The 24,808-nt window shown below is 42.0% G+C and overlaps 1 protein-coding gene across 1 annotated transcript in view; it reads left to right on the forward strand.

Moving 5' to 3' along the window:
- The first annotated feature begins 471 nt into the window (after window positions 1–471).
- Window positions 472–24,808, forward strand: part of fhod3b (formin homology 2 domain containing 3b) — a 97,287-nt gene continuing 72,950 nt past the window's right edge. Inside the window, exons 1-3 of the mRNA XM_085366613.1 lie at window positions 472–954; window positions 7,982–8,088; window positions 13,370–13,434. Of these exons, the coding sequence (XP_085222739.1) occupies window positions 790–954; window positions 7,982–8,088; window positions 13,370–13,434 (337 nt within the window). The 5' untranslated portion in view covers window positions 472–789. The remainder of the gene's footprint in view (window positions 955–7,981; window positions 8,089–13,369; window positions 13,435–24,808) is intronic.

The raw sequence follows: 24,808 nt of genomic DNA on the forward strand, positions 1-24,808 counted from the left end.
GCTGTCAAAAAGCTCTGTTTATATTGTAATATCTAATTATTTTCCTAAATCTCATCTCTGGCATTTCCCATGAATGAAAAAGTAATAAACATTAAAAGTGAACAACATTAAAACACTGAACCTAAATATTTTAAGCTGAAGCAAGAAAATCCACTCTGGAAACTCACTGAAACTAAACTGAATTAAAAGGTCAAAGCGAAACAAAAATAAAAACTAATAAGAAAACACAAATATGTTATAACTCTGGTGTCCACTATAGCTCTAGTGTGTGTTTGTCAACACCGAGTTGAAGGACTGTCAGCATCCGTTTTGCTTTTTTCCCACTGGAGGCCGCTATAGCGCGTGTAATCCGAGTTTGGCCGGGCTGACTGGGACCTGGCTTGCAGTGTCCCTTCTCAGGCTTTATGCATGAGGAGGGAGCCGCTTCCCATAGACCAGGCGCCAAGTGTAGCAGTGCCGTCCGCAGTCTGCCTCAGCACCTCAACCGCCCGCAATGCCCTTGGACACTGGCGCTCCGCTCGATTCCGCCACGCACTGACTAATCGTGACATCTCAGCGAGTTACTCCGGATCTCTACTTTGGGACTTTTTGCGCACACTGTCCTGACACATCTACGCTGAGTGAAACAAATGGGGAAGGTCCAAGGATAACAGGGTGCAGGATTTTGTTACTGCAGAAGACCTGCCGGTAGTTCGCTGTCCGGAGGGGGGGCTGGCTGCGCCTCTGTCAGAGACCGTAGTGCCGCATCCACTGTTTTGATCATCTAAACTCGCCTTGCATGGATACATCATGGCTACATTTATATGCAGGGTGCAGTTTTTAGATGATACTGATCCATTTAACAGCACCAATTTCCCCGAGCCCACCAGACCGCCTCTGTACACCTTCAGGGAAGATATCCCTCTGATAAATCAGATTGCTGGAGTCCACAGGCTGTTAAAAGCCCCACACAAGGTATGCAACGCACGATTAACCTCTTGATTTTGTTTTTGTGCACGTTTCGTTAAAAGCACGAGTTAAAATGTAACATCAACGCCTAAATTAATAATTAGCTTGAACAGGTCGATTGTGTTACTACCAAACAAAACCAATTCACCAATGAGCAAGCGTCTTAGTAAGCACTTTGTTGATAGGGGATGCTGATGGGGCATAGACGTGCATTCAAATAGTTACTGATTCTCGGCGTGATAGTTCTGTGATAGACAAAATAACTCCAGGCGGTGTAGGCGTAGATTAGATACCTATTATTTGGGGTGGGGGAGGGGCTGCCATCGGTTAATATTTACATCAATTACCCACCTGTGCACTGCCAAGACTTTAGGTGCTCCTTCAAAGTTTGGAAAAAAGTATCCTGTTTGTGGTTGGCAAAGGAGGAGACGCAAACAAATAAGCAAAAAAGATATTTGTGGTTGCAGTCTTAATGATTGTTTGACTTGAAAATCTAACCTCCTCAAAGGAAAAAAAACCCAACTTATTTGTGGGAGAAGGCGACCTATTTGCAGTGTCATAAATGGACAGACTGGAAGCCCATGTGGAGAATTAAAGTAGGTTGGGTCAAATCATGCTCAGTTGGTCAATTCTTGAAGGATGGAAAAGGGTAATTTCCCACTTGGCTTGATTAGATCTGTGATTTTGAATTGGCAACATGTCTTCCTAATCAAACGTGTTTTTTTTCTAGCCCCTTTTTTTGTATTTTGACTCTGTTAACCAGCTTTTCTTTAGTCTGAAATAGAAAGGTATTTGTGTTTGATCACCCTCAATTTTCAGGCTCCATTTACTGCTTGGTTTTTGAGGAGGTGAAGCAGTGCACATTCTTTTTGGTTGCAAACAATGGCCTTCCCAAGATCCAAAATGTTGGAGACAGTAGTTGACAAAAGTAGACCTGAAACTCATTTTCTTTTTCTCCCTCTGGATGCCTCCAGAAGTTAAATGTCTTGGCATATTTCTGCCTCTTGATTAGATTTTGTGAAGCCCCATCTACTGACCTTTAAATTTAAACAAATCACAGAGACCATATCATCTGAGGCTGAGTCTTTTTACTGAGCATTCGTCTTAGTCTGGGTAGAAAGTTGCATAAATGGGGAGTTAATTTGGGTCTTTATTCATTCTGTCAGATCAGTGGTACTCCATCTTGTTTGAGTCAAGCTGGTGAGATAAGTCATAGGAGCCTCAGGATGCTGTGGATCACCACAAGCCAGGCTCTCATTCTGCAGCCTACTCAGTCTGACCAGCAGCATGGGATGGGGACGCTTTCCACCGAAAAGGAAGTGGGCAAAATTAAAAACACAAACAAGGAGCTGATGTACTTTGCACCGTCTCAGTTTAGCTGCAGACCAGCTGGACCGCAAAGCAGACAGAGAGGGAGTACCTGTGGTTGGCTGCGCAGGGCCTGGTTAGTGAGATTTGGTCACATGGGCATTGGTGGTTAGCCGTAAGTTGAGGGGGAAGTCCCTGTTCTTCTCGTAAACAAAAACAGTCAGGTGGGTGACGCAACTGCGTCGCCGCGCTTGACCAAGCAGCTCCCTGATTCACACCATCAGACGTTTGAAAACGAGACTTTAGTGCGACCTTGTGAATACAGCAAGGCTGTCTTATCCCTACAGTGCAGGCCATTCTGTTATAAATAGTACGTGACCAACACATGGTGCAGGGGCAATCAAAACAGCTGACATATGCTGTTTTAGGGATTTTACTGTCATTTTCTGTGGGCATTCTCCAGAGTGGAGATCAGTTGTGTGTGCTGGATTGGGTTATACATGGGATGACAACTTGGAAAAGTAGCTGTACAGAGTCGAATATCAGTTTGTAGAAACTGATTTTTATAGCTGCACAAGGTTAATTTTTAATAGTGAAAACTCTCAGTGAGGGTGGGAGACTCACTTGAAATGTGATGGTATGTCTTATGTACAGTACATCATAGTGTAATATAGTTTGTAGTATCTTTTATTCTGCTTGAAGACCATTTTGTATAATATAAATCTGGTATCTTTTGTGCTGCTTCGGTAAAAGGGAGTGATTCCCACCTCACCCAGACATTTGGTTTTCTAGTGAATAATGCATTGTCTTCAAATCAAATCACTTTTTATTGTCACATCACATGTGCAGGCACACTGGCACAGCACATGCGAGTGAAATTCTTGTGTGCGAGCCCCACAAGCAACAGAGATGTGCAAACACAACAACACAAACGAGCAAAATACAAGAATGGCCAACCTGAAACTAATAAATATATGTACAATATATAATAGTGTATGCATTTCTGGATGTGTATACTAAATATTTTCCTACGTGTGTGTGTGTGTGTGTGTGTGTGTGTGTGTGTGTGTATACACATTTTTACAAATTAAATAGTAAAAAAATAAAATAAAATAATAATAATAATAATAATAATAATAAAATATATAAAATATACAGAGTTGAATATGTGCAAAACAAGTGGCATTTATATACAGTGTGGAGTGCATAATGTTGAAGTTCCAGTAGTGAAGCTGAGGTGTCTATGACGTGTTCAGCAGTCTGATGGCCTGATGGAAAAAGCTGTCTCTCAGTCTGCTGGTACGGGACCGGATGCTGCAGAACCTCCTTCCTGATGGAAGCAGTCTGAACAGTTTATGGCTGGGGTGACTGGAGTCCTTGATGATCCTCCCCGCTTTCCTCAGGCAGCGCTTCCTGTAGATGTCTTGGAGGGAGGGAAGCTCTTCAGCGTTATTCAGAGTTATTCAAAATATTCAGTTTTTCAGGGCAAATCAATAGCTCATTACTCCTTCATTTACTTTCTTCTCTCTCTGTGTTTTGTATTTTGGGGTTTTGTGGCCCAGAGGCCTTGCATCAGTTTATAAAAACAGAATTTAAGCGAGGTCTTGAAGAATGGACTCTCACTTTACCAATTTCAGCTTGTGGGACAGTTGTTTTTCTGCATTTTTTTGTCCCATAATGAGAAGTTATGTTAAATGCTGCAAAATGTAGGTTCCTGCTTCAGGCCTGTCAGAGCTCCCTTTGAATTCTTTTACACATTGTCATGCAGATTTGAGGTTCTCTTAATTTGGAGTGTTGTCTCAGCTCCTTTCAGAGGAACATATCGAAGGAAAAAGTTGCCTTGGACTGGACAGGAAAATTAAGGTTACTGTTGTGGTTTTGTGTTCATGCATCAGGTGTAATGTGTTTTAAATCACTTGCTCTCACAGAAATATCACAAATTGCATCTCCACCTTATCGAGCAAATGTGAAGCTTTTAAAGTGGCCAGATGTTAATCCTCTAAACTGATTTGTAGTCCACTGTGGTTGCTATATAGACGTCTTTACCGTTTTCTGTGCTCTGTCTTCTTCTGCTGGTCAAGTGAATGGCAGCCCCTGTGTGTGATTAAATTAAAAAAAAAAAAAAAAAGGGTTGTCCTGTCTACATGTTGAGCACTCCGCTGGTCAAAGTTGCAGCTCTGTTAACACACATTACTAGTGAACCATATTCCCTGTTTCCATTAGAGCTACCAAACAGGAAGTGAGTTCATATGTCATCAACACTCTTGACCCATTTTTGGGTCAGAGTGCAGTTTACCATTTGGAGAAATAGCAAGAACCAAAAAATGTCATTTGTTTCCAAACTGATGATCTGTTTGCTTTAAATCAGTGATTCTTGTGCTGGCACCACTTTTTGTTTGTATAAATAAATAATAATAGAGAACTTGTTTTTCCCTTCAGTGCTTACAGCCACACTTTTAACACAATGAGATCAAACTGCAGGCTATGACCCGCTGAACTGCTTGGCCCCCTCATCGCTGCTTACAGCTAGCTTTCCAAATGTCTTTCCCATCTGGAATATAAAGAAATTTGGAGTGAGATAGCAGTTTTAATTTTGAAATTGCATGGTGTTTATTTTTAGTTCTTTCTGCCTTAACTGCCTTCCTGGTCAGTGGACCACAGTATGGTGGTTGAAGGGAGAGGCCAGACCTCAGTGTGTGAGCAGAGGAGCTTGTGGTTGCTTCTCTGGACTTGGCCATCACAGGGCCACTGTGGGTTCAAGTCCTGGGCAGGAGACAGCTAAAGAAGTCTCTGCCTCTGATAATCTGGTAGCACTTATTCCTGGATTAAGAGCTGTTTAAAGTGCATCAACCTGGCTTGGTTGTACATTGTAATTCCTGTGAAGTAATCCACACTGATTATATAAAGAGCGCCTAAAGTGACACTGGTTAGAGGATAGATTTATGGCTATATGGAAGAAAAGATGGGTGTACAGATGGGGATTAGTTAATGGCAAACTTGTGTAATTCACTGCAAGTTTTTTTTTTTAAAGTTTTTTTTCTTGCCTGTGTTGATTTTGGTCTGCAAGTCAAACCCATGTGTGGGGAATTGCATTTCTTGGTTCCACAGTTGGCTAATTACTGGTTACAGCTGCAGATTCAGCCCAGTGTTTTGTGCAGTTCAGGTTGTGATACAGAGTGAAGCCGAAAGAGTACAAATATTTTGTTTGGTCTTGTTATCTAATCCGCCTTTTTTAGTATGTAAAGTATAATTTAAAGTATAATATATACAGTATAAAATAGCAAAATGATAAATCTACCTGTAATAATGTATTTGGGTTTTTTGGATTGTAATTTAGTGGCATTTGCACAGTCATAATTATAGGGCTTATACAATTCAGTTTAGTTTTATTTATATAACACCAAATCACAAGAATAGCCACCTTAAGGAGCTTTATATTGTAACGTAAAGACCCTATAATAATAGAGAGAAAACCCCAACAATTAGATGACCCCCCCCCCCCCCCATGAGCAAGCACATGGCAACAGTGGGAAGGGAAATCTCCCTTTTAACAGGAAGAACCAGGCTGCTTGGGGGTGAGGGGTGGGAGACAGGACAAAAGACACGCTGTGGACGAGAGCCATTTAATTATTAATAATAACTAGTAGTTAAATGCAAAGCGGCATATACAGTAAGTACAAAAGAGTGAAAAGAAGTGAGTGAAGGTGAAATGCTCAGTGCATCATGGGAAGTTTGCATTTTCTCCCTGTGCCTGTGTGAGTCCTCTCCAGGTGTGAATGTGAATGGTTGTCGGTCTCTCTGCGTTAGCCCTGTAACGGACTGCCAACATGTCCAAGGTGTGTTCCAGCCCCTCCTGTAACTCTGAAATGGATAAGTGGAATAAAATAGATGGATGGACAAAAAGGCTAACCTCTACTGACTTATGGTCATGTAGTACATATTTTTTTCAAACATTAAGGAAACCACATTTGGAAACGTAAAGTTGACATTCAACAAAAATACGTTGTTTCTGGGATTGTTGAGTTTCTTACAGGTTATTTAAGGCCCAGCTACTGGTCACTCCATACAGTATGATTTAAAGTGTCTTCTCTGTCATGCAACATTTCATATTACTATCCCTCTTTTTATTTTCAAAGGCATGTCAGTCCATAGGCATAAAAAAACAGAAGGGAAAAAAAAGAAGAAATCATGGGCCTAACTTGGGCCCCTATGCCTGGTTTTCCTGTCAGGCCAGAATCTGTCTTGTAATCTGGAGAATCACTTGCTTCCCGCTACCGACTATGTGCAGAATAGATGTGCTTGTTTTCACTCGCAAGTCTTTTTCTATCACGCCCTGCCTCACCTGAAGAACATCTACAAATAAGACTTGCAGATGTCTTGGAAAGGGCACGATCTCCTCACCTGTCTCCTGCGTCAACCCCATGCTTTGCCTCATCCCCCGATGTCTCCTTTAGAAAAATGATATTCAGCTCCGCTTCTACATCTTTTTATATTCCCAATAATCGTTTGGTTTGGGCAGCAAACAAGACAGCTCCGAGCCAGAGAGTGAGTTGGAGAGAGACTGAAAGTTATCCCAACCAACCACATGTTTTGTTTCAGCTCTCAAATATGACACAGTCCTTGAGTGCTGTAGTGCAGTAATGCAGAGTGGCTGAACAGATCAAAGCTGTAATGTCTTTCCCAGGGTTGTTCTTTCACGTTTAATTAAGTTACTGTCATATGCGGAAGGAAATTGAACTGCATCGGACCAGGCAATAACTGGTCCGATTTAAAAAACACATGGTTTTGCATGTTAAACTTATGTTTACATGTGTTGTGCATTAAGAGAGAAATTCTTGCAGGCTGCCTATGTAAGTAGTATTTATGGAAGGGTATCATTGCCTTTGTTGCTTTACAAAGCCCAAGTGAGGGCTGACAAAAAAGACAGGTTACTGGAGTTCAACGTATTTGTACAAATCGTTGTTGGTTTAGACACTCGGATTGTTGATGGTGCAGAGCAGTGCCACTCTCTGCACTCGCATCATATGTTCGCCCTCCCATAATGGTATTTGTTTTCCTTTACTCTGCTTCGCTGTTGGAGCCGCTGTCCTGTGGAGCTGACAGACTCTGAATATAAATAGGTTAATATCTCCAATTTGGAGGTCAACCAGACAAGTGAACAGTCACTCTCATTCTTCATCTCTTTGACCACAGTCTGGTGATGACAACCATTCAAGACCAGACAAATCATACCTCCTCTGCAAAGTCATCATATGTGATGATAGTTTATCAGACAGGAGAGCAGCGAGATAAGAGGCAGCAGACTGCCAAGCTCGTTCAAATCTGCATGACTTCTCTGCAACCTTGCACAGTTTTTCATTGTAGAGCACTGACAGGAGCTGATAAAAGAGCCTTCTGTGGTTCACGGCGAACAGACATAGACCTGAAATATGCTACGCATGTGTCTGTGGAGCCATCGACACAGCAAAGTTTTTAAAATATTTAAAGAAAGTTACTTGTCTAAAATTCTTACGAGTCATTTGTGTGTAGTTTTAAAGTTGTGTGCCTGCATGGGCGTGAAACACAAATAGTTATTCAAACCCCCTGGATGTCAGTGCCATTTGTTCAGCTGATGTGTGTCATTCAATTCAGAAGCTCCCAAAGCATCTTTCCACTGTCAATGCTCATAAATATCTCTTAACACAGCATTTTGAATACATGCTGACTGTGCCTTTTTCCTGTTTAGCCCGATGACTGTGCCCTTCAGCTGTCCCATAATGGAAGCTACTTGGACCTGGAATCTACGCTGGCAGAACAGCGAGATGAACTGGAGGGATTTCAGGAGGATGGAGGGTAAGATAATAATCGCCGCCATTTCTGTCTCCACTCTCGGCGAATGTGCACAGCCGCCGAAATGAAGAACATTCTCTACACTGTGCTGAATTTAAAAAGCTGAAATAAAACTAGATTCTGGCGTTAAAAAACTTGGCCTTAATATTCCTTGCACTTCAAAAGGTGCTGCTCAGACTGATGCCAGAGCCACTCAGGCTGAAAACTAAAGTGGGACTGGCACGGTCTAGCAGGTGGATACAGTAATGTACGATGCTTGCCAGGTTTTGATTGTCCAGGAATAGATTGTTCCTGTTGCTGTGGTCAAATAGCGGTGCAAATACTTTTTTTTCTTTTGGGGGGGGGACTGAGTGATTTTAAAGCTTTTGATTACAACAGTCTGACTTAAAAAAATCTTGACAGTCAGGCATATTTCAGTACAATGTGAGTATTTTTAGTGGAAGAGAGATTTGAAGCAAGACAAGAGGGAAAAGCTATAGTATTTAATCCTTGCCACTGGGAATGCATATTAATAAACATTTTTACTATATTCCTTTGCCTAATTTAATACTATTAAAGGGATTTGTCTAATGATACTTATTTGGATCTAGAATGAATGATCCCTTTTCCGAATGATCCTTTTTTGAACTGTGCCTTCCTCTATTAAAAGAACAGAGGAGAAGGTCTTTACTCCACCTGAGAGTCTCCTAGGAAAAAGAGACTCTGATTTTCCTCACATAGGTTTTGTGAGTCTCTCAAGGGTATTTTATCTGCATGCAGGTCACTAAAATGATCGTGTTTGTTGTATTTTTAAAAGACCTTGCAGTAGTAGCAGTTGCAGGATTTTATAAAGTTGGTTCGGTGGTGATACTGGTGCCCTTTTTTTAGTAGACTGAAAAATCTTGGAATTTCCATCGAATTGATCTATTTGTGTCGAGTGGCACCAAGGTTGTAATCTTAACCACTTGTGTTCTAGTCATGTCTCATGAGTAATCACCCACATCTCTTTGTGACTTTACTTTGGTTCTCATTTAGAGCACTGGGGCAGCTACACAGTATACACCCTCCTAACACTCAGCTAACGATTTAGCCATATTGTTTCTGCGTAATGTGTAGGTAGATATTGCTTTGGCTTGACACAGCTCCTGGAGCTGGATGAAGAAAAAGTTCACAGTTGTGTTAGGTTAACTTCTGGTTCATACATTTTCCTTGGCCATTTACTTTATTGGCTCCATACATTTTTTCATGTACTGTGCAGTATGTTGATACATCCTTCATGTACTGCCCACTTTAGATGATCACAAACCAAAGGTTGGCATGAAAGTTCCTGGTCAGTTGGACCACAAACATGTATGGATTTATTTGTCTAACTTGAAATTCATAAGCTGCTCTCAGGCTTGGTGTTTCTGTTGGAAGTTGGGAGCGCTGGCCTTTCCCAGTTCCAGCTGAAATTGTTAGGAGCTTATTGGAGGCTATTAAGAGCTGTGAGGTTAAAGTGGTCCACTTCTTCTCTCGTCAAAGACTGAGCCTGCATGGGTCGGTGTTGTGCCAGCTGGCACGAGCTGGTATGGATGTGTGTCATTAAACCCACACAGCGTTGTCTGAGGAGGCTGGGGGGGGGGGAAGGTGGTTAGCCAATTATTTAGTAAAAATAGGGCAGTGCTGCTCATTGGCTTTTTACGGTGCTGATGGGCCCAGAATTACGCCCCCCACTGCTCAGTGTTCTTGATTTGATGATTATTGAGCCAATAAAAGGTCTGATGAGGGATTTCACCCTTACTTGTTCCATTTTGTTTTGTTTTCGCTCTCATTTTTACTGCATATGATCTGTCAGCAGCAGTCATAACACCCGAGTATTTAACGTAAAGAAGAAAAAAAAAAGCTGACTTGCCAGACAAAACCAACGGTTGTTTTTTACTTTCTGGGTTTTCCACGTTTATCTCAAAATAATCCTCCTGCAATAACTTCAGATGACAAGCGAAAATGATGCTTTCATCATGCTTTCACTATTTTAGCTTTAAGCTAAGTCACCTACTACTAGAAAAGGGAGTAGTGCAATAGTTCTGAGCTCCCCTGATCATTGGCAATTGAATCCATCTGTAATTGATATTAATGACAGGTTACATTCCTGAGGCGCCTGTGTCATACCTAGTGTCTTTACAATCAGATTAAAGTATGATCCTCTGACAGAACGCTGCGAGAGCCAGGAGATATCCATGTCACGGGAGCTTAAGGGCCATAATCACTTCCACGCCACGTTATGTAGCTCAGCTATACAAGATTGTGACTCGTAAATCCCCTTGTCCCCTCTCTGATACCACCCCACTTCTGGTTACAAACTGACCATGTAGTTCAGACACGTGCAGAGGCATATCTGCACAGTTCCTGGCAGAGTGTGTGTGTATTCTAGCTGTGATAGATTGACACACACGCTGTTTTTTTGGCACTGTAGTTGGAGGTGGAGTATGCGGGACGTGTTCTCGTAGGACCAGGATGGATAGAAAAGTTGTAGCAAATTTGTTTTGATCTTTTAGGGGAAAAACAGTGTTGTGCGATAGTGTTGAGTTATGTGTCGAGCTTGACACATTGTAAGACATATTCCCTGGCTTGTCTTTATAGGATAACATGAAATGCTGTTATTGACTGGATAATGGATTCAGCATGTGGATTTTTTTTTAGCATTTTCTTTCACCTTTTCGCATTTCACGCTGTAGTAGATGTAATTTCTGTTAGAAAGCCAGCAATTATATGCTGAAAATGCTCTTGCTGGTTTTATTGAGTGTTTCTGATGTGTTTGACAACTATTCAAAAGTCAGACATATTAAAAATCTATCCGTTCTTGCTCTGAAGGCCTCAGAAATTCAGCGTTTCTCATCACATCCTTTCATGTCTCCGAGGGCAGCTCTGCTTTCTTTATTTTCGCTTTTTTTCTGACCCACTTGGACATTGTTTCATAGATGCTCGAAGCACACAAGGTTTTCATTTGAAGAAGAAAAAGTTGACTTGAAAAGAACCAGAGTAATTAAAACTTTACCCCACCTGGCTTACTCGGGCACTGGAGGTCCCGCTACAGACGCAGTGATACGGGAGCCTTCTCGAACAGGGGTGTCCAAGAAGTGCTGAGTCAGTAGACCTCAGCGGGGCCTTCTTGTCTGGCATTAATTGGTCTTTGAGGGGGAAGTACTGGCTTTACTGTATTCCAAGTATGTGTGTTCACTTTCTGTGGGTACACATTTTGTGATGTTTTATAAACAGGGCCAGTAATGCTCCCTTAGATAAAGCCAGAGAGCATTGAGCTGGCAGGCATCCACCGGTCCAGTTGCTGCTGCTCTGTATGAGGATTAAGCCCGAGCTTTATGAGGTGCTGTACAACGGGGCAGTAAAGGGGCAATCAAGATGGGGAACGTAAGGTTTTATTTTTTAAATTTTTATTTATTTATTTTTTTTGTCGGGTACAGTTGTTAACTTTCTGCAGCTGCATTCCTGTTTGCTATGTTTGATAGAGAAATTGATGATGATGAGCATTTGGTTGGTGCCTTGAAATGCCCACTACTTTTTATAAATGTTCATACTAAATAACAATGTCCATATGTTTTCATTTAATCTATTATCAAGTGCTCTACTTTTGACCATTTGACTTGTGTAATGGTCAGGAAGTATGACATAAGTAGGAAGTAAGTGGTTTAGATTGCATTCAGTCCTTTTGTGATATTATAAAAAGTAGTAATTCAGTGATTCACCTATTTCAGAAGCTTCATGTATATTATGAATCAAGGTTAATTTGGCTCACAAGATTTTCATGGCTCACTATTATATACCAGCATGCCCCCAATTTGTTATTTAGCTGACATTCTTTATAGTTTTCATTGTTTAAGAAGGTTTGGGCTCCATCTTTTATAGGCCTGCAGCACTGTCTGCAGGAGTGTTCAATTTTCATGTTTAATTGGTGGTGGTGGGGGTCGGGGTCTGAAAACCTCACTTATATTCCATGCACGTTTGTTTAATTTGATAATGAGCACGTTGGCCTGTGTAGCCTCAGGTCTTGGTTAAGCACAGGGATACTGTTGCATCTAAGCGGAGAGAAAGCAGACATTCGTGACAAAATGGGTCTAGTTACCGATTTGCCTCAACAGCATCACAAGGGATAAAGTTCCTGTTTGCCGTCTCATCTCGCAGCGAAGGGCCCTGTTGACAGATGTTGCTCCTGTGTCGCCTCTGCCTGTTGCGGGATATTATATTTGATAAACAGTGAGGATAAGCAGACTTCCCCTGTCATGTCACGCGCTTGTGCGCGTATCAGCTCGGCCTCCCGCTGACTGGTTGGGGCAGGAAAAATGTCAGTGTGTCAGTCTGTCTGGGTCTGTTTGTATGTGGCGAAGCAGCAGTAGGAAGTGCCTTCTGCACCGATACAGTTTTTTCTCTTTCTGTCAGAGCCGCTCACGCCCGACGGTTTGAAAGTGACAGTCTGCTGCTGGCACTGCGCCGGTCAGAACAATCACACAAACTCTATGCAGCCAGCATAAAAGCCCATTTGTCAGTGAGCCAAATTAGGAAGGGAGGGTAGGGGGGTGTTGCGCAACTCTACCTGCTGTGCTCTTGTCTACATTTGGCCTGCTAGGTTTGTTTGTGTGTTTCTTTAGGTAGTTGGGAGGTTAAAGGCCCAATGAAGGATCTAACCTCAAGCAAAACAGTGATCAACCAACCTACTTTATAATTTTTTTATTTTTAAAATGAAAGTAATTAAAAACTGTTAAATGATTAGGTCTGGGAGTACCACACACCGAGTATGGGAGCAGCAAAGTATTGAGAGTTGAACTTTTGCAAACTTCAGTGTCTGTTCACAGACACTAGAGAATTAACTTTTGAGGGATCTAAACTGTTCTCACATTCACTATCAGGACTGAATAGCATTCAGGGGCATTGTTGTCTTCTTTGTTTTTGATTTTCATTCGCACATTGTGAGCTCTTGACAGGATGCTGACAGGGTCTTGGCATATCTCCATTAACGCAGGGGGTGGAGCTGACCTCAGAGTTGCTCCCATCCTTCATTTTCATTGATGAAGACCTTTTCCCTGATCTGCTTCCTGCTGTGTTCAAACTGCAAATGTTGCCTGAAACGGAACAGAATAACTTGTTGAAAAAGGCTCGAAGATCATTTTGCACCATTTAACAACAGCGTTTCAGCTCCATTATCCTGTCAACATGTGCACCTATGTCTGGCACGCACATGAAAATTGAAATGATCACAATGGTCCAATACCTTCTGACATGTTGCTTTATCTCCGTTTGTCTTTTGTCTTTGTAGACGAGGAAAGAAACACGGCATCATTCTTCGAACGCAGCTATCAGTCAGAGTTCACGCGTGCATCGGTGAGTAATAAAACTGTGCTCCAAACTCTGCATTTGTCACATTTCCCTCTATAATTTGTCTCCTTCTGACTACATCAGCTTTAATTAGCTCTGTCACCAGTTGATTATTTTATGTAGATCCTTGTAAAAGTTGCACAGCAGCACTTGTGGAAAAAAGCCAAGTGACAGCACCGTTTCAGCAACAGTACGAACACAGAGCACTGGCACGGAGCAAACCCTGAAAACATTTTATGTTTTTGGACTTACTGGGTTCTGTCACTTTGTTTAATTGGGCCTCCTGGTATCTTTGAGTAATGTGAGGTTACCAGCATAGAGCTGAGTGAAAACATATGCAAACATGCATGCACATGGCATGTGTGCCGACCCATACGCTCACACACAAAAAGCCTTTTGATTAAACTGAGGATGGCTAATCTTTTACTAACTGCATTGTACTCTCTGATTTAGATTTAGCTACTTTATTTTTCCACATCTTTATGGAAAGATTAAACCAACAAGGTTTTATCTGTTTTGTTACCTTTTTTTTTAATATTTTTAATACAATAAATTACTCCACATGCTTTTAAGAAGTCATTTTCCACTAGAGCATTGAGGCTGTCGGTAATGTCATTCGGAGGAACACATGCCTCCTCTGCAGGCATCAAGTGCAAAAATAACCCAAGGTCTGCAAAGGCTATTAGGCTGTAAATTGTCAGATTTTATATTTGGCTGCTTGCAGTACAAGTGAACCAAAAACACAGACATTTTTCATTTGAATGAGGTCACTATGATGAGAGAACTATCTGAGGGTCCTTCTTGGTTGTTTATTGTACCTGCTGATGATAATGGAAAGGTTGGGAAAATTGCTCGTTCAGGGACTGATGAGACAACGGAGAAACACAGCTTTTCCTCCAACCTGATTAACTCAAGTTTGCACATGTTGATTGCAAAAAAAGGATTTCTCTTTCATGTGTTTTACACTGTAATTATGTAATTGATACAGTAGACCTATCATATGTTATGCATCGTTAAATTCTTGTTGTTAACGATACTGATTTAATAACAGTGGATAACCAAAAGTCATTTCTAATCAGTGCTTGATGTAACATGTCACACGTTTAACGTGGCCGTACTTGTGAATATTTGGCTGAACACAACTCACAACTGAACTGGCTTTCTTCTCTCCTCCTGCTGGTGCTTGGCTTAGCTTAGTGGAGCCTGGGGAGTGACCGACAGACTTGCTGCTCTTCTCTAAGTGGATGATGACCCTCTTTCTCTCTAAGTTGACAGCCACCTGTTGCCCCTCTCCAGTCTCCCTCGGTGAATGCCTGGGTGGTTAGCTGATTTATTTCCTCAAGCTGAGGTGGTCACTGTTACTGTAAATTGTCCAGACATTTGAGCCTAATTTTATCTGACTAGTGAGCTTACCTCGTAGCCCCATGAGTACAGAATTACTGGGTGATTTTCTTGTTATGTGTAGTACATAATTCATTAGTTTCCCAAGCACAAATGGCGTGCTATACTTCAGGCTTTGCCCTTGCTCTGTATTAACGGATAGAGTATTTCTCTAAAATGCCTATAAATTTCAGTGACTTTGTTCTTTAGCTGGCCACATTCTTTTGTCTGCATATAATCAATAATCACGTGCAATAAAATAAAAAGAAAGCTGCACTCTGTTGTAATAAAATATGTTTGTACAAGAGCCAGTAATAGATGTACGGAGGCATTAAAGTAGCTTTAACACTAAGATTGTCTAAAGCTCTGGATTTTCTTTTTCTTTTTTGCACACTTAAGCACACTTAAGATTGTGTGCTAGAATAGTACACCCACGTCGTTAAGATATTCTGTTTATCCTAGAGGCCCCCTTCATGAACATGAGTGATGAGTTGGTTACAGCGGTGTTTATTCTAATCGGTATCATTTAGCACTATTTTGTGGAAAACACGTTGCGTGTATTTCAAGTTTGAATTAAGCCGTACATTGCCTTGTTTACGTTATCTGGGTTTTTTGGCTTTCTCCAAATGTACTCATCACAGGGGCAGCTTTCTATTTGTCTGTCTGTGTGTATGTGTCATGAACCACAGCGAGACCTATTCCGGGCTTCCTTAATCATAGTCATTAGCACTCACATGCATATGTCAAGTAGGGCTGGGCCATATTATACCGTTCACGGTAATACCGGTATAATGTTAGGCAACGATAGGAAAATGAAATATCGCGATAGAATATGAGTAAAACGCGCATGCGCAGTGCCTTTGTTTTCATACGCACATGGCCGATTGTTGAGTGAAACAGATGAACCAGAATTGGTTTGTAAAAATGGTGCAACTTCAGTGATGTGGAACTGGTTTGGTGTTTGTCCGTCAGATACACAACAAAGCACATTTTTTTGCAGAACATGCAAGCGGCCCTCGTTATTGTTGTATTTGTCGGACTAAGATGCTCTTAAATCTGGGAGTAATCTGGGTCCTAAACTCAGTACCCTTCAGGTCAAACAAACACTGCAGCATCACTGAGAGTTAACTGTCTAAATTCTTTCATCTTTAATAAAACGATCAGCATTGCTGCTTTACCAGGTGTAACAATTCAGTTTAACTTCCAGGCATCCATGAAAACAAAATTTATTACATTTAACGGAGTTAGAAGTTAGCAGGAAGCTAGCGGAAGTTAGCTCGCTAGTTTCGCTAGTTACCTAAGCATGATATAGCATGTTCTGACTGAGAGATTTCTGAAAAAATTCAAACGTACAGCTCTGCTATCACTTCCAACATAAATGAAGGCAGGAAACTAAACAGCAGTGACGTTTGTAGGGTTACTGAAGTTGGGCTAGCTGGTATATAATGATGTGCTACGTGATCGCTAGCGACACAGCTATGTTAGCATAACATAAACAGTGAAGCTGGAGGATGAACACTAAGGTTCCTCATGGTTAGAGACAAATGCAATCGCATGGCAGGATGCTGTAAACGGACCAAACGTCAGTCAGGAGAACAACTGAGATAATCCATCCACAATACAAGGCTAGTCATTAATATACTGCAACAACATGGGAATAGAGCAGCTGCCAGAGAATTCAACATCAATGAATCAATGGTACAGAAGTGGAGGAAGCAAGAAGAATGAGTTTAATAAAGTTTGATTTATCTAACTGCTTTGTTTAGCTCAATGTGCCTTATGGTCCAAAAAATACGTACTGCACACTACAGTTTAATGTTGCAAAGCACCTCTTTTTAACTTCAGTGGATATTATATATGGTTATGCTCAGGATATGTCAGCCCATTTCTACTGGAAATGCCTTTTGGTTAAACTTTCAGCAAGGAATTTGCATTTGCACTGTTACATTTTTATAAAGCTTTAATGTACATAAAAACCAGCTTCTTGTTTAAGTGAAAATTAATGGAAGGTTGTCTTTTTGCGCTAGTAATGTTGTGGAGTTGTATTTTGTCTCGCATCAATTATATCGTCAGTTATATCGTTATCGCAAATTTTCAAATGTATATCGTGATAAATATTTTTGGCCATATCGCCCTGCTCTAATGTCAAGACAGAAATCTGTGCAACAGAGGGGAGGAAGGAAATGCTTCACCCAAGGAGTTAATGGTTTATTAAACTGCTTTTTACTAATCCGCTGCTGTTGTAATCACAAAGTGAGATCATCTGGTTTCTTTGTGTGCTAAAAGTACCTACCTGGCACTAAACTATGTTTTAGCTAAGCGTATTTTCATTATCTTGAGCTGTTTTATAATCGCTAACATTTACGATAAATGAAGCCTAAATGACTTGTGTTCACTTTTATGGTGTTCAGGTGACTGTTTGACTAGATTGGCTTGTTAGTATGAGCCTTCCTGGAGCTTAGAGGCCATAAACAGTGCTCGGCAATGATGAATGTAATGAATAACAGTGGAATGGATATCTCACTATAAAAGATCCAGAGCACTATGTGGAGGCAGTCTGAAGCTGTTTAGGTATTTGTATTTATGTCATAAGGTTTCATTTGATTCATTTTTTGTCTTTGGATAACCTGTAGAAGTTATAGTTTGAGCTTTGTTTGCATTTTGTAGGACCAGCATAGCAGCTCGGGATTTAGACAATAACCTCAGCTTGTCCCTCTCAGTGCGTTAGCGTCGGGCCCAGTCTGTTTAGATCTTTAGGCTGTTATTGTTGTTGGTGAACTAGATGTGGTATTGAGGGCCTGATTAAAGCAATCTCGTGATTATTTTCCTGTTGTCTGCCAGTCCTCTTTTTAAGTGCAGTTTTGTTTCTGAAGCTGCGGGAGTTGCTGTGTTGTCATGGCATGAAGAGGCTGAAGACAGACAGATGTATTAGTGTGAGCCGCAGAATGTTTTAATAGGGATACCAAGTTAAGAATTAACAAATGTCACATGTGCTTTGTAATCATTAGCAGTTCTCACAAAGTAAAAATTCCAAAATAGCTTTCTGTGGAATCATATGTGGATATAGACTCAGTGGGCTGCGATGGGCCCGCTTTTGCCTTCGAAGTTGCCTTAATTCTTCTTTACTGATTCAACAAGAGGCTGAAAACATTTCTCAGAGAGAGATTTGTCTATCTTATTGTTATGATGGCATCACACACACAGTTGCTGCAAATTTGTCGATTGCACATCCATGACATGGATTGAAGTGAAAACTGGGAACTGTGGAGGTCATTTGTTCGAAGCAGCCATCAGAAGATGGGCACACTGTAGTCGTAAAAGTATAATCGTGGTTAGCAATGATACTCGGGTAGACTGTGTGGTTTAATAATGCAAAATGTGTTCCAAGAAAATATCCCAAATGCCATTACACCACAACACCAACCTGAAACATTGATGGAAGCCAGGCTTAATCCCTGTTTTCATGCTCACACCAAACTCTGATCGCACCATCTGAATGTTACAGCAGAAGCTGATTTCTGTCTGGATCTGCTTCAAGGTTCAATGTCTCGTGCGCGGTTACAATGAGTTGTTAATTGACTTACTCTCTCATTCCTATCAGCTATCAAAGTAGTCTAGGCCAGCGATCCCCAACCCCCGGGCCACGGGCCGAGTCATTTGGTACCGGGCCGTGAGAGTTGAGACTCGGGTGTGAAATGTATGCTTTTCAGGGTTTATATCGGTTTTTAGCGTTATTTTGTTATCGTTTTTATCGTTAACTCGGTTTTCCTGGGTCTTTTCACATGTGTTATGAATAAATCTTCTTTTTTTCGGTACCGGTACTAGTTTTATTTTGTTGTATTTATCCGCGACACCTTAAAGGCCGGTCCGTGAAAATATTGTTGGGCACAAATCGGTCCGTGGCGCAAAAAAGGTTGGTGACCGCTGGTCTAGGCCATTCCCCTCTAACTTCAGGGTAGCAACAAGGCATTTTCAAATGCCTTTTTGTTTTTCCATTTTCTCTTTTTAGACCATTCTCTATAAATCCTAGAGATTGTTATGTGGAAAATCCCAGTAGATCAGCAGTTTCTGAAATACTCATATCAACCCCTTTGGCATCAACAACCATCCCATCTTCAAAGTCTCTCAGATCACCTTTTTTCCCCATTCTGATACTGTGTTTAATCGTCAGCAGGTCAACTCTACGATGCCTACATCTATTGAAATGCTAGAATGTGATTGGCTAATACTTGTTTTACTGAGGAGTTGAAGAGGTGTACCTAACAAACTGTCAGGTAAGTGTATATGATCAGAGCTTGCTCCTGTGCCAAATCGTGTGATTTATGCAAAGCTAAATATCTGATGTGGTAAATCTGTCAGCTGCAGTCTGCAAATTATGTTGTCACTGTAATACCCATAGAGAGCCATCACAAGTTAGGGTAGTGCAAAGCTTTTTCTTTCTTATTAGCAAATGCCTTCTATTGTCAGAGGTCGAAATCATACATTTCAAAGCTCAAGTTTGTTGATATTTCCCTTTGAGAGCAGGTTCATCTGTCAACACACTGATCCCAGCTGAAGAGTGGCAGCTGTAATCAGAGGCGACACATTCTCGCTGGATTATCTGCCTTGTCTTTTACAACCTCTTATAATCCGGGCTCAGGGCATGAATCATTGTGACCGCTCGTTGTTGACTTGTGTTTTCTCTTAAAGCTATAATTTTGTCAAATTGGTAGTTTTGATCTTCAGGTTCACAACTGAAAACTCTGTGGTCGTTAAAGTGGAAGACTATGAGCTGTAAATTTTCTTCAATTATCCCTCTGCACACCATGCTGGAAGATTAGTTCCTGGCAACTAACAGTGCACATTAAGAGCTTGGGCTCTTTACATGTTTGTTTGTCTAATTAATCTATTATTGTGTGGGTGAATGGGTGATGTCAGCACAATAGCTTAAAATGATAAGATCACCTGTGGGTTTTCGTGTTGCTCCCAGCCACAGTGTCTGTTTTTTCCAGACACCCTGCCAGATATGTACTTAGCGATCTGCACTTTTTGTCCACACACATAAAAGTAACTCCAGTAGTTAACTTGGTTATTAAAAACTTAGGATCTGCATGAAGTTTTTGCTACAATTTTGTAAGGAAACAAGGGATTTATTTTCCAAGTTAAAAATATTTATTTGAATTTCCTATTTGATTGTTATCACCATTTTAATCCTTCATGTCTGTCACGATGCATATTTAGATGGCTGTATGTACATAGAGAAAATCCCCAGGGTTGGAGTCACCACACTTTGGAGTCAAATCAAAGCAATAAAATCCAATAACAAGCCACATTTGAGGCAGGGGAGTGCCAGGCAAGAGGAGAATAATTAAAAACATGCATATCACATGGCACGTGGGACTCCAAAATGGGATCATGGTCTCAGAGTCTCCCCAGGAGGCCAACCTAAACAACGCTGTGCCAAAGAAGAGAAATCTGAGGCAGCAAACAAGAAAAGTGAGGGGAATGGGTCTTGCTGTTCAAATCATAGCTGATAGTAACACGAGATCACTGGAAGGCTCATCTCACACTTTGACTCATTCTGCTTTTTTAAATGTTCTTTCTGTTTGGCCGTGAGCCCAACAGCCACATGCAGTGAGATAACAACATGGCTTAGGTTAATGTGGCGTTTACGTGCAACAGTGCAGCTCAGTGTTTCCATTCATTTTGCGTTACGTCCCTCTGTCGTCGCCCCTAAAATACAAAAATGTTCCATATATATAAAAATCTATTTAACGGGATTAGAGTTAATTGCTCTGCTGTAGATTTGCTTCACATATTGCACAAATAGACTACTACATCAATTCACATAAGCGCCCTCATCTGTTCGCATTCACTCGCACACACACTCATCCAAAGGTATGCACATATTAAGAAACCATCTGTTTCCAGTTGTAAGGCCCCTCAGCGCTGCTCCTCACCCATCCAGAAAAGAAGCTCGCTGTCTACATTTTCATCCACGAGCGGAGTGTTTTTTTCCTGCTGTGTTTACAGGACTGCCAGAGAAGGCTGAGTGTGCAGCCTGACCAGGGGACTAAACATTGTCCCTGTGGATAAGAAGGGATGTTTCAGTGCTGTAAATTCTCTGTTTTACTCTTCCCCCTTCACTTCTGACAGCTGCCCAGACTTTTGTAGCAAAATCAGATGACTGATAGGTGAAACTTTTGCAGGTTATAAGAGAATATAGTTTGTCCAAGATGCACATTACGGCGTGTATGTTGGAGAGCTAAGAGTGGATGCTATGCGAACCAGACCACCACTGCTGTGAGACTGTTGAAGTGGACAGGTGTATAACCTCGGTAACCACAGTTTTTTAAACAGCTGAAGCTGGTGGGAGGAGTCTTTTTTTGTTGTTGTTTTTGTGCATAAACCCTGCATTTAATTGCTGTATGCGCAGAAATGTTTATTGATGTCTTTGCAGGAATCTATTTTGGGTTTAGAGTTGAGATTTTAGGTGTCTTTACTCTCCATCTGTCCTCCTTGAATGGAGGACAAAGAAGAGCTGAGTGAAATGTTGCATTCTGTTGGTTGCTATGTTTCTTAACTATTTGTTTGGCGTCAGATTTCTGTCATAAGTCACAATCGCCATGAATCTCAGTACCCACAGAGGTGTTTTTTCTAAAAATCTGGAGATAACATAACCAGCCTAATGGGACAGGAATTGAAAGAATTCTTCAGTATCACATTAATTTGGTGAAGGTCATCAGTACTTACTACTCCTGTAGAGCAAACATTGATTTCTAATAGTTGGGGAAGGGGGAACTTCACTTTGTAAAACAGTGTATAAAGAAGTGTAATCTAAGGTTTATGTTGTTTTCATGGTGTCACTAAATACCCATTCGCAAGAAGGGTAGTTCCTCCCTTGATGTATATTCAAGAGAGATCTACATCAAGCGCAGTGTTAGCCGAAAGAGTGTCCGTATCCTAGGCAGAAACCTGAAACGCCTGATAGCTGCTCACTTCTACATGTGCAGGTGCTGAAACTGTGCAAGTAATACTGAAGTAATATTGAACATCTGGGTGTTTAAAATGATCCGAGTTTGTTTTATCAGGCCGCTTTAGACAGAAATCTGATGCCTTAGATTCATTGTGGAATTCTGGTCGTTGTTTCCTTGATTATTTGGAACGACTGCTTGTTCTTTAAAAGGAGTTAGAAAAGCTAATTATTGAAAAATGTTTCCTAACAACTTTATGAAGGTTCTTCAGTTAATGTTTTTTTTTTCCCAACAGAAATGGAAATGATAAATTAAAGAAAGAACAGTAGTTACAGTTGTCCTTTTTAGCATCTAGGCAGCGCATCGCTCATCCCAGAACTGACTTAAACTGTTAAGTGACAATTACAAAAAGTTGAAGTATTTTTGTCTCTTAGGTTAAATTCATTAAGCTGACAGGTGCAGATTTTAATCTGCTACTGATTTTTTTTATTTGCTTTATGGGTTTGATATTCTAAATATGCCCCCATACACTGAACCGATGCATGCATCCTTGTATTTTATACCTCTGAACTTTCAGGTTGTCTTTAATTTATCATCTTTGTCATATTTGAGATCTGAGTTTGGGGTTATGGTCATACTGTATCGGCAAGGAGAATCTGAGTGCCAGTCTTGACTAGAAAGAAAGAAAAAAGAAAAAAAAAGACCTGACCTTTAACTCAGTACCCCACTGGCCTTCAGCCAAATCCTAGTGGGCCATGCAATTCATCACACATCCTCCTTCACATGTCACGCTGGCTCCTTTTGTTTCCCTCAGCTTTGATGTCCGCTTCTTTGTAAGGAAATGTCTCTTTCTCTCTGCATCCATCAGGAGAATATGAGGAATGCTTAAGAGCCTGTTTGTCGTTACAGTAACTGTCACTCATTCAGTGTTGTTATTTCTTCTCTCACCTTGGATCAAGTACTGTTGCCACAGCTGGCTGGCTCTGAATTAAGATAAGAGATAAGATAAGACAGAACTTTATTAATCCCTCGGGTGGGTTCCTCTGGGAAATTCGATGGGAAATTAGTTTACCATTGCTGTTTTGCTTTGAAGGGGGAATTATTGGATTTTCTAACATCCATGTGCTGAGATTGATTCGGTCTTAAGGCTGACATCAGCTGGAAAAATAAAGATTTATACTACCTCTTTAGGACTAAGCAGGAAGGGATGTGACGGTGATCTTTTCGCCACTCACGAAACTGGTGGAGATTTGTTCTCCTGTTGTGGAGAAGTGCTGGACTGTCACCTAATCTGAATCCTTCCCACTTCAAATCTTTGCCATTGTATAGGGCTACTTTGTTCTGTGGGAAAGTTGTAGATTCTTCCAGCTAATTCTCCCTTTGCATCTCTCTGACACATTTTGTATGAATTTGTATCAGGTAAGCAATAGCTATTTGATTTCTTAGTGTAAAACAGATTAGGAATGTCATTTTTTTTTTTTTTTTTTTTTTTTAAATCTCTGCAGGACTCTTAACTGTTATCTAGCTCTGGAACACCTGCAGCCTCCACCTTGTGCTGTGGTAACTGGCTGCTTTCCAAAAGAAACTCCAGGAATATTCACCGCAAGTTATTTGGCAAAGGCACAAAGTATGCTGCGTTTCGCGGTGATGTGTTAATGATTTGAAAGCTATCCGCTTGTGTTCGTGTTCTCCAAAGTATCTGTCAAGGCTCGGCTGTGTGGCAGGCAGGAGGAGGACCCAAACGCAAAACTCACAGACACGGGGATGAACTCAAAATCACAGCTTTAATGCTGGAATGGCAGAACATAGGAAATACAAAACTAAACTGGGAAAAGTAAACTAACATACGCAGAGAGACACAGGGAGATCCACACAACATGAGGGACGACGTCACGCTGAACAGAGGGAGACGCAGACAGAAATACACAGAGGGTTAACGAGGAAAGTGGGAACACACGGGGAACACAGGTGACACTGATAATCATAACGAGACAGGGCGGGGTGAACTGAACATGACATGTACGGGCGTGAGAGTCACAAAGTAAACAGGAAGTGCACAGAGGTTCAGACAGGAGGAGAGAGAGCACGGGGAAAACACAGACATAACGGGCTGGGGAAACATGAAACAACCACAAAGGGAGACGAGGGCTCATAAATACATAGAGGGCACACAGGGGGAAGAGAGCCATGAAGGGAAAACACTTAGGGAACACCACAACAGGGCAACTCAGAAAACATGGCCTAAGCAAGGAACAAAATACAAACATACAAGGAAACTAAGAACACTGGGCCAACATGGCCCAGGACCATGACAGTACCCCCCCCTCAAGGGCTGGCTCCAGACAGCCCAAACACAGAAAAACAAAACCAAACAGAAAACAACCCAGGGCGGGCGGCGGGGGCCCAGGACGGAGGGCTCGGAACAGAAAACAAAAGAGCACAGCAAACACCGGAGCCCAAGAAAATAACCCAAACACAGAGCAGTTCAGGGGGCCGACCATGCGGAAGGCAACGGCGGAGACGTGGAAACAGTTCAGGAGGCCGGCCGTGCGCAAGGCAACGGCGGCGACGTGGAAACAGTTCAGGAGGCCGGCCGTGCGCGAGGCAACGGCGGCGGCGAAGGAGACGACGGAGCAGTTCAGGGGGCCGGCCGCGCGGGAGGCGGCGGCGGCGCCGAAGGAGACGACGGAGCAGTTCAGGGGGCCGGCCGCGCGGACGGCGACGGCGACGATGACAGCGCTGGTCCGGGGGCCGACCGCGCGGAAGGCGACGGCGGCGACGATGACAGCGTTGGTCCGGGGGCCGACCGCGCGGAAGGCGACGGCGGCGACGTGGACGCAGTTCGGGGGGCCGGCCGTGCGGAAGGCGACGGCGGCCACCCAGTGTCAGGCGTACTGGCCGAGGCCCGGTGGGCACAGGACCAGTCGAGACGGGACCAGGCGAAGCACAGGCTGAGGCTGCAGCAGACGAAGGCTCTGAGGAGGCTGCAGCGGACGAAGGCCCTGAGGAGGCTGCAGCGGACGAAGGCCCTGAGGAGGCTGCAGCGG

The sequence above is a fragment of the Diplotaxodon limnothrissa genome, linkage group LG11, assembly GCF_057381915.1.
Source record: "Diplotaxodon limnothrissa isolate DT_005_m linkage group LG11, D_limnothrissa_male_GT1.1, whole genome shotgun sequence".
NCBI classification, from domain to species: domain Eukaryota; kingdom Metazoa; phylum Chordata; class Actinopteri; order Cichliformes; family Cichlidae; genus Diplotaxodon; species Diplotaxodon limnothrissa.